The sequence below is a fragment of the Ananas comosus genome, linkage group 11 (genome assembly GCF_001540865.1).
Source record: "Ananas comosus cultivar F153 linkage group 11, ASM154086v1, whole genome shotgun sequence".
Taxonomy (NCBI): domain Eukaryota; kingdom Viridiplantae; phylum Streptophyta; class Magnoliopsida; order Poales; family Bromeliaceae; genus Ananas; species Ananas comosus.
In genome coordinates, this window is record NC_033631.1 from 12190751 (window position 1) to 12199629 (window position 8879).

Consider the following 8879-nt stretch of genomic DNA (forward strand, 5'->3'; position numbering starts at 1 on the left):
TTTGTCCTCGGAATTGGTTGGATCTTGTCTTGAGCCATTATATTCGATCAGCTCTATTTTACAATGCTTAAAAAGACAATGGACTACCTGACTTCGGATCAATAGGTCGTGGGTTTGTCTCCCGCTGTGGTCGGTGAACTTATAATCCCCTCTCGAGTTGCACATGAGACACTCCTACCTGATACCTACATTATATTTATAATATGGGAGGCTCCTCCCATTCATCGTAGGAAGCAGTGGGTTTAACAAGTTACATCAATGTGATTAGTGAAAGAGTTTTTGCCATTTTAATTAAGCGTATGATACTTTTTAGTTGAAACCGAAGGAAGCTTATGCTGAAGCCGGCGGAGAAAACCGTTCGTCGGCCGATATCGGCGCGTTTTGCTGCCGTCGTGCACTAACTTTACCCGACAGCCCAAGTCTTCACTCTCAAAGCAACAGGCACCGTAAAGACAACTTCACATTTGTAGGTTTTCATCCCGAGGCCCGAACAATATTTAGGCCGGAGCCCAAATACCATCGCCGGTTAATCTCACCCCGCGGCCCAAGATCGGCCCAAGCTGCTTAGTGCACGAATCTGAAAGCTGCACGCATCTTAAGGACAATCCGCTCCTCTCCTCGTCCTCCTCCTCCCCGATCGCTAAAACCTAGTAAAACCTCTTCCTTCGCTCGTCCCTCTCTCTCTCTCTCTCTCTCTCTCTGTCTCACTCTATCGTCGCCGTCCTCGGGACTGTTCCGTCCGTCACGTCCTCTTCCGATGTTGCTCCGGCGACCCCCCCAATCCCTAAGACCCCTGCTCCTCCGCCGCCCCTTCTCCTCCTCCTCCTCCGCCGCCGCCGCCGCCGCGGATCATCCCCGGCGAGAGGAGGTATCGTGTTGGGACCCCTCGGCGCCGCTGGAGTACCTGGAGGGGTTCCCCCGCCCCGACCCTAAGCACGCGGAGACGATCCTCGCGGTCCCGCGCGGCGCCTCGGGGAAGATCGCGGCGGCGAAGGAGCGCAAGGCGGGACGGGTTCCGAGCATCGTCTTCGAGCAGGAGAAAGGGGAGGAGGGCGGGAACAAGCGCCTCGTCTCCGTCCCGACCAAGCAGATCCGTAAGCTCGTCGACCATCTCGGCCGATCCTTCGACCTCGAGGTCTGGTCCGAACCCGCCAGATCCGGCGATCTCATCGAGAAGGTTCGGGTCCTGCCCCGAAAGGTAACCCTTCATTCTCGGATCAACCTCTGCCAATAATTTTCCTAAAAGAATTAGAAATTAAATCTGATTTTATTGAGGAATTATAAGCGAAATTGATGAATGAGTAGTTCGATGCTGCTAGAGCAGATGCATAAGAAGTTCGGCCTTTAGTGCTAGCTAAATCACATCAGGTTATGCTGGATAAACTTTAGTGCGTGCATTCAATGGAACAATGGAGTGTAATGCGAAAAATAAGATCTTCGAAACAGTGCTTTTGTATGAAGTAGCTGTTCGCTTTAGCCTCTTAAGTCTGCTAATTTGTATTACATGCTGCGATTTTTGCTAATTTTAGTAGCAGGACTAGATGAAGTGACAAATGTGGTAATGGGTTGTAGGATTTAGTGGCTTGTTGGTGCTATGACTCATCTTTCTTGAGGATGTTTTCGAGATTGTATAAAGCATTTGGCGATAATGAATGTTCTTTATAGTGACATTATATAGGGTGAATGATTGCTCGCCACTTGGATATTTATGGAACTTTAGTTCTAGAATAGCGGCTTTGCTTTTTTTTTTGTTGGATATGTCAAAATTTAAAGGTGCATCATCTTTGTATACACTATATACAGTGTAGATGGAGTTATTGTTTCATATGAATTACATGGCAAAAGTGTATCCATTGAAAGTAATAAAAAGCCTCCTCAATTATGTGACTACATATATTAGTTTTTCAATCCTTTAGAGGTTTTTATTAGGAGTATTTGAGCAGGCCTTTATGTTCATTAACAAATAATGCATAAATTTACAATTTACTTTAGAGGGCTTTATTTGATGAGTATGGTCTTTGAATTATGCAGTTGCATCTTCATGCGGGCACTGATGCTCCTCTTAATGTCACATTCTTGAGAGCTCCTTCCTCCGCATTACTCAAAGTTGACGTTCCTCTTGTATTCAGAGGAGAAGATGCATCCCCGGGACTTAGAAAAGGTATGTTATACTAGGACGCGTTTCTTGAAAGTTTCAATGACCTGATGGACTTTTTATTTGCTTAATATGTACATTTTACATGCGTAATTCAAATTTTTGTACTCTCCAACCTCCTCATCTTCAGAGTCCTTTTTTTATGATTCTTTAACCCAATACTTCGTGAGGCAGTGAAAGTGGCCTCCTATTTCTCATGCATACCATTCCTAGAACTTCCATCTGTGAGATTTGTTGTATCTTAGCGTGTTGGTCTTCATGTTAACATGTCAAGTGTGTTAAGTATTTGTTCTAGTACGGTAGATAAAGCTTGACATTTTAGTTGCTAATTTGCATCAACAACTCATTTTTATGTTTCTGCTGTTGTAATTTCTTGATCGTTATCATGGCACATTTGTGTACGTTAAATATTGAGTTGTCCGTCTTTTCACTTTTGTTCATGGTATAAATGCAGGTAAGAAATTTTAGGTGCTACATGATATAATTCTTATCTTAAGATCTTTTTGTAAGAAATAAAAAAACCTCTGATGCATCTTACACACTGAAATAGTACTTCACCTTGGCGGAGTGGAATTGGCATACATTAGCTGTCATTACAGAAGTAGGCTGAGTGAAACTTTCCTCATGAACCATATGAGCCTAGTTATCTGGACTGCTTATCTGATAATACTACTTTGTACAACTGCAGTGCCTTTTAGGTGTTATGTGTCTTTTTAAACTTAGTTCAATGGTGCAAATTCAAATGGAATAATGTCAAACTGCTGCGTACATGTTTATCTATCTTTCTTAGTTTTGTTTCTAGTTTTTTTTTCGTATTTTGGATCTTTTCTTGGTAGCCGCTGTTGTTCTATCTTCGCACTCTACGTAGGTTGTTGTTTGAAATGTCCTTTCATTATTGATAACTCATCGACAAATAAATTTACATCGCAGGGGCTTATTTCAACACCATAAAAAGGACGGTCAAATTTCTTTGCCCGGCCGACATTATTCCCCCATACATAGATGTGGACTTAAGCGAGTTAGATGTGGGCGAGAAATTGTTGATGCGCGACCTCAAAGTTCATCCCGCCCTACGCCTGCTTCAGTCACCTGACCAACCTATTTGTAGCATTATAGGATCAAGAGCACCGGAGCAAAAGAAGTCGAAATGAGTCTTCTGCATCTCCAGCAGAGAAGCCATTACAAATCTACAAGCCCAACTCTTTCATTTTCACGAATCTGCCTCGAATCCGCTTCCAGATTATTGGACGAGTGTTGCGATCATCTATATAATCCTTGGAAGCGGCGTAAATTGTATTAACCCATGTTGTTTGTCCTCTGCAGCCATTTTTTAACCAGTGGTGTAAAAGGATTTTGAGCAAAAATAAAGTTTAGGAATCCTCTTTTTGTTTAGAATATATTTATTTACCTTCACAAAAGGTAAAGAAACTTTTTTTTTCTTTTATTTTTTCGTCGTATGTTTGTACTTTTAATAGGCCTAGCTTAAATACCTTGCTATTCTGATTCGCGAGGCATGTGGCTTTTTATACGATTATTATCTTTTATTCTGTTGACATGTTTTTTTTCTTCTTGTTTTTTTTTTTTAATCTCCTCCAAACTTTGAGATGAAAACATATAGAAGGGTAGGTTTCTTCATTTTAAATAAACCAACAATTTGTGTATTACCGAGCACTTTTAATCTCACAAAATTTGAAAGAAAATTAAAGTAAAATTAAAAGCAAGCAGGATTAACGCTAAAGTATACGGCTAACGCCACTTAATTCCTGCGCACACGCAAGCTGCGGCACAAGTAATTCAAAGCTTGATTGGGACTCAGCGTTGCACATCTGTTGTTGCTTTTGCGCCCACCTAAAGTTTGTGCATCAAATTACCCCAAAAGGAGGGGAGAAAAAAAAAAGAAAAAGGAAAAAAAAAAAAAAGAAAAAAGTTTGTTCAACGAATAGCATGTGTGAGGGTGCAGGGTCGGTGGCACGGGACAGTAAAAACGTTCGAGATAAATCTTTATATTTATATTATTATATTCTAATAGTAAGCTTTTTACACTACTATTCATTTGAAAATAATAGGTCTCTTTAATACGGGTGTAGTTCTTTTGAGAGTTCTGATTTAGTAGAGTTATTATATCTGGCAAACTATTGCAGCCTCTTCATTATTAATATTTGTCAACAATTTCTTTCTTTTCAGTAGAAGATAAACAGGAGGTTCAAATTGAAACGTCTAACTATAAAACCTGGCTTTTGAACAATCTTATTATTCTTTTAAGTAAAGAAACTGTTCTACAAACCAAAACAGATATGCAGTGCATAGAAGATCTTGACGCCAAATTCGGCGAATTACAGTTCTCCAATCCTCATTTTAGTTCAGCTTCAGGATGTTTAGGAATGTAAGCATACCGTCACAATTGCTTCTAATGAAGTTTTCTACAAAAAATACATCTTTTTGCGCACATCAAGCGCCTAAACCTTTGCATCTAAGGCATGTATAAGATCAGAGGATGAAGGCAAAGAAAACAAGTGCAGCAGAAGCTAAAGCAAAATGAAAGAGAGAGATAGTAAGGTGAATTCTTTGCTTCTAAGATAGTTCTCGAGCTTTGGATGGTAGAACAAAATGTGTTACCATGTCACAAGCTTGCGAAATACACACCTCACCAAACATTCAATATTTCATTTATCACAAACATGAAAGAACCAAACTTCACAAGTAAATAAGCCAACATATGTTCTGAGTTACCTCATGTTCGGTCATAGAACACAACACAGTCGTCATGAAAGAAAGAAAAATATTGAAGCCCATGCAATGGCTACCACCGCCCTTTCCGTTCGGAATAATAAGTTGAACGAAAAGCTCGCCATAAGCTAAGGGAAAGAAAAAGAAAAAACGACTCAAAGTGACAATAATCACGAGCAACAATCGCCGGGGAACAACACCATTTACATAGTGATCATTCATGGCTGCAGCAGAAACATAGGACACAGCTCTTAGTATACGAATGATCAAAGCTGTTCGCCTCGGCAGATGTTGCAGTATCGCTCGTCAGTTATTGATGGGTTCGAAGACACAGTCGCCGCGATAGTTTGGTTTCGAAGAACTAAGAGTGTCTCTCATGGGCTCTTCCTCCATGATAAATATTTCCCGGCACTCGGGGCTGCAGAACGCTTTCTCACCCCTACAATTTACGTGCAAAATAAGATTAGAAATGAGCTACTTAACTGCGAAATCGAGGATAACAAGCGACGGGTAATATCTGATTACTCACAGATAAATATAGATGTCTTTGCCTTCACTCAACTTCTCGTTGCAGGAGCAGCAGACGCTGAAAATGTCATCGCAAAACTTATAGATTGGCAAATCTTGGGACGGCTCAGCAACAAAAGGAGAGCCTTCGACATCTTCTACGGGGGAGCAATTTGTACGGGTCTCCAACACACGATCGCGAAAAATGTGAGTTGTTTTGGGGTCGGGGCCACGAGAGATAACGCAAGTATACTCCTCGGATTGTGTGATCTCATTCATGGACTGGTTACATATGAATCCATCAGAAGCATCATCTAACATCGGCTGCGAATTAGAACTAGGAAAATGCGGACTATTAGGCATATATTGATCAATAGGTTCCGATAATGTCAGCTCTAGCACTGATTCTTGTTGATTCAATTCATAACAAGGATTAACAGGTGCTTGTAAAGAGTTCTCCTCGACATGCAGGTGGGTCTTTGAGCTTGGTACATTGACCCTCATCTCTGGCCCCAGAAGCAATTTTCTGCTGCTCCCAGAAGCAGTTATGCTCTCATCATTCAGAGAACCCACTAAGCGAAGCCCCACCCTGTTGCAATCCAAGTCCAATCTCTTCGGTTGCGGCCAATACGGGCCAGGTGATCTAGGAGAACTAACAATGGTGGAGCCAAGAACTGAGAAAACCTTAGAATCCAAAGGAGAGGTAGGGCTCCAAATTGACTCAGAATCTAATAAGCCCTTTGTGCTCAACCTCACAAAGAGGCCAGGGACTCTAAAGAAGCCGCTTTTATGCGCAAGGGAGTCAGATGAGGAGTTGGGAGCTGAAGCTGCTTCTGCCATTTTACCACCTTTAAGATTTTGATCTTTTTCAGCAGGGCAACTCCTCCAAAATGGGGCAAAAAAAGGAAAAAAAAGTTCCTGAAAAATGAAAGAACTATGTAGAGTTAGTTAGATGTGAGGCACAACATATAATTGATCATAGTGAGAGGGGAAAAGAAAGAAAAAAATAAAAGAAAAAAAAAAGAAGAAGAAAAGGCAGTGATAAGAACCCAAATTTATAGATCAACAAGTTTAGGGAAAAAAAAAGGAATTTTTCACTTGCATGCAGATTAAATGAATAGAAATATACAACAAAAACCATGTTGCTAATACAACCATCAATACCAATCCAAGATGAACCCAAAAAAAAAAAAGAACATTTTTTTTTTTGTAATTTAGAAAAACCCAATTAAAAAGCAAGAGAAATCATCAAATAGTAGTAGTATGTAATCAGGATCAAAACAATTAGAACACCCACCATGGAAGAGCAAGCATTGAAAAGGGGATGGGGTGAGTGAATGCGTCAGAAAAGGACTAAAATGTACAGAACCATACGATCTAAATCATATCCAAAGGAAAAACACATTGATCAAAGATTAAGAAAAGTTTTATAAACAACCTCAAAAGAGGCAATCTAATCCCACTAACCTAAAAGCTAAACAGAGAAAAATGGCCTAGAATGCCAAGATGAAACACACCGCAAAATTGCCCAAATCAACGATTTAGACGCCACAAATTGCAGGTTTTTGTAGGGTTTTAGTGCAAATCAGAGAAACCCAGATAGGCCAAAATCTATAAAACGCATCAAAAGGAGAGATCTTTACACAAAAAATGAGAAGAATTACGAAACCCAGATGACCCCAAAAAAAAAAAGAAGAAAAATCTAGAAACCGCGTGAAAAAGGAGAGATTTTTACAGATGAAAATGAGATGAAAACACACCTCACCTCCTGCAATTGTAGTCTTTTTCTCCTCTAAATGTTCCTGTGCTTCAGAGAGAGAGAAAAAGGAGGAGCTCTTGGACTCAGAGGAGACCCAAAAAGAGTACTAGAATTACGAGATTGTGTGATGCTCCCTCTCCATCTCCCCTCTCTCTCTCTCTCTCTCTCTCTCTTTCACTGTAGCATAAAAAAAAAAGCCAGGTGGAGCAATGGCTTTGTGAGTACTCTTCTCGTATGCAAGAGCTGATCCTTTGCAATGTTAGTTGCAGGAATTTGCTACAACCAACGAACCCGGCGCACACTTATTGGTTACCTGTGCGCGTAACTGTAAACATATTGAATAGCAAACATATCCCTACAAAGTTTAACTTTTTATTTTTATCTCTACAAAAGTCCAGTAATATTCATATTTGCTCTACTGGTTTGTTATCGTTAGAGTATTGTTTATTTTTTAACAGCAGTTAGGTGAAATGATATTTTTATCCTTATAAATATATTTCTTCAAAAGTTCAAATTATTAAAATTATACAAAAATATCCTCCAAAAAAATATTTTATTTAATAATATAAGAAAACGTAAAAAGATTAATTTAACTCATTTTCTAATCAGAATTAAATATTTTACTCATGATTAACTATTTTTTTCTAACGGATCCTAAGAATAAGGATATATTTGAAAACGATAAGATATTTACAGGAATAAAAAAAAAAAAAAAAATTTTGTAAAGATATATCTGCTATGCTATTCGATAAATTTACAAGAAGCTGTTCGTACTTAATTTTATTTTAAAAATCAGTCCGATTGTGACCCGGTGCCCAAAATAGGTCTTTATAAAATCGCAAAATTTAAAAGTAGTTAATCAGTCAAACATGTAGTTTTCCTTTTTGGTATGGAAATTAAAAATGTATGGAGCTTTATTTAACAATAAAACACGTAGGCAATTGTGATGTTATGTTAAATATTTTGTAGAAAAGGTCTTGTGGAGAATCTCCCAGCATTTTCTCATTCGTGAATGTCACTAACTCAAAAGTTTCAAAAGGAAAAAGAAAGGAAATTGCATCATGGCAATCTAGGAAAGCTAATTTAGTTATTAATTTAATTGTTTTCATAGATTATTATTAAAATTATGGTACACCATTGACACTCAGCTGATGTTGATTAATTGATTGATTAAGTGCATAAAAAGAACTTTTAATTAGGCATAAATATTATGTATTGCATAAAACCACAAAGGATTCAGTTATCTATCACAAATTATTTTTAATAATTTATTTTATTTAATATTTCCCCCAAATTGCAATTATTTTCACCTTTCTTGAGGCAAAATTAACAGAGAGTTTCATTTTAGTCCCCAATTTAAGAAGTACCTTTTTTTTTTTCAGTTAGCTCTCTAATTTTTGCATTTTATTTTATTATATTTCTTAATGTTTGCCACTGTATTGTAATCTTAAATCATAGTCCCAAGTAATGTAATGAGTGATCATTAGTACCAAGGTATTATTGCTAATTACTTTTTGTTGGGGATGAATGTGGAAAGTTCTCGATCAACTTTTTCTTTTTCCTTTCTATGTATCTCAAAAATCAGTCCAACTATGAGTCTAGTAAAATATTAAATGAAATATCTTAAAGTATTATACAAAATTATCAACTTATTAATAATAATATACGGAGATTACTGATGTCGATCCAAATTTCTTTCTTCTTTTAAAAAATTAGCTTGGGATTTCTCTA

General features: G+C 38.3%; 2 protein-coding genes across 3 annotated transcripts; one reads left to right on the plus strand and one right to left on the minus strand.

Moving 5' to 3' along the window:
• LOC109717835 (50S ribosomal protein L25) lies at positions 148-3702 on the plus strand. Its single transcript, XM_020243766.1, has 3 exons — positions 148-1198; positions 2032-2161; positions 3086-3702. Exons 1-3 carry the CDS (start codon positions 758-760, stop codon positions 3304-3306), a joined length of 792 nt encoding a protein of 263 aa, XP_020099355.1. The 5' UTR covers positions 148-757; the 3' UTR covers positions 3307-3702.
• Positions 4792-7343, minus strand: LOC109717840. Of its 2 annotated transcripts, none has more exons than XM_020243780.1 (3): positions 7155-7343; positions 5412-6307; positions 4792-5321 (listed from the first exon to the last, which is right to left on the minus strand). In XM_020243780.1, the coding sequence occupies exons 2-3, from the start codon at positions 6227-6229 to the stop codon at positions 5189-5191; spliced, it is 951 nt and encodes a 316-aa protein (XP_020099369.1). In that variant the 5' UTR covers positions 6230-6307; positions 7155-7343; the 3' UTR covers positions 4792-5188. The 2 variants fall into 2 exon arrangements, with proteins under 2 accessions (XP_020099369.1, XP_020099368.1); XM_020243779.1 differs by having other exon boundaries at positions 7150-7343.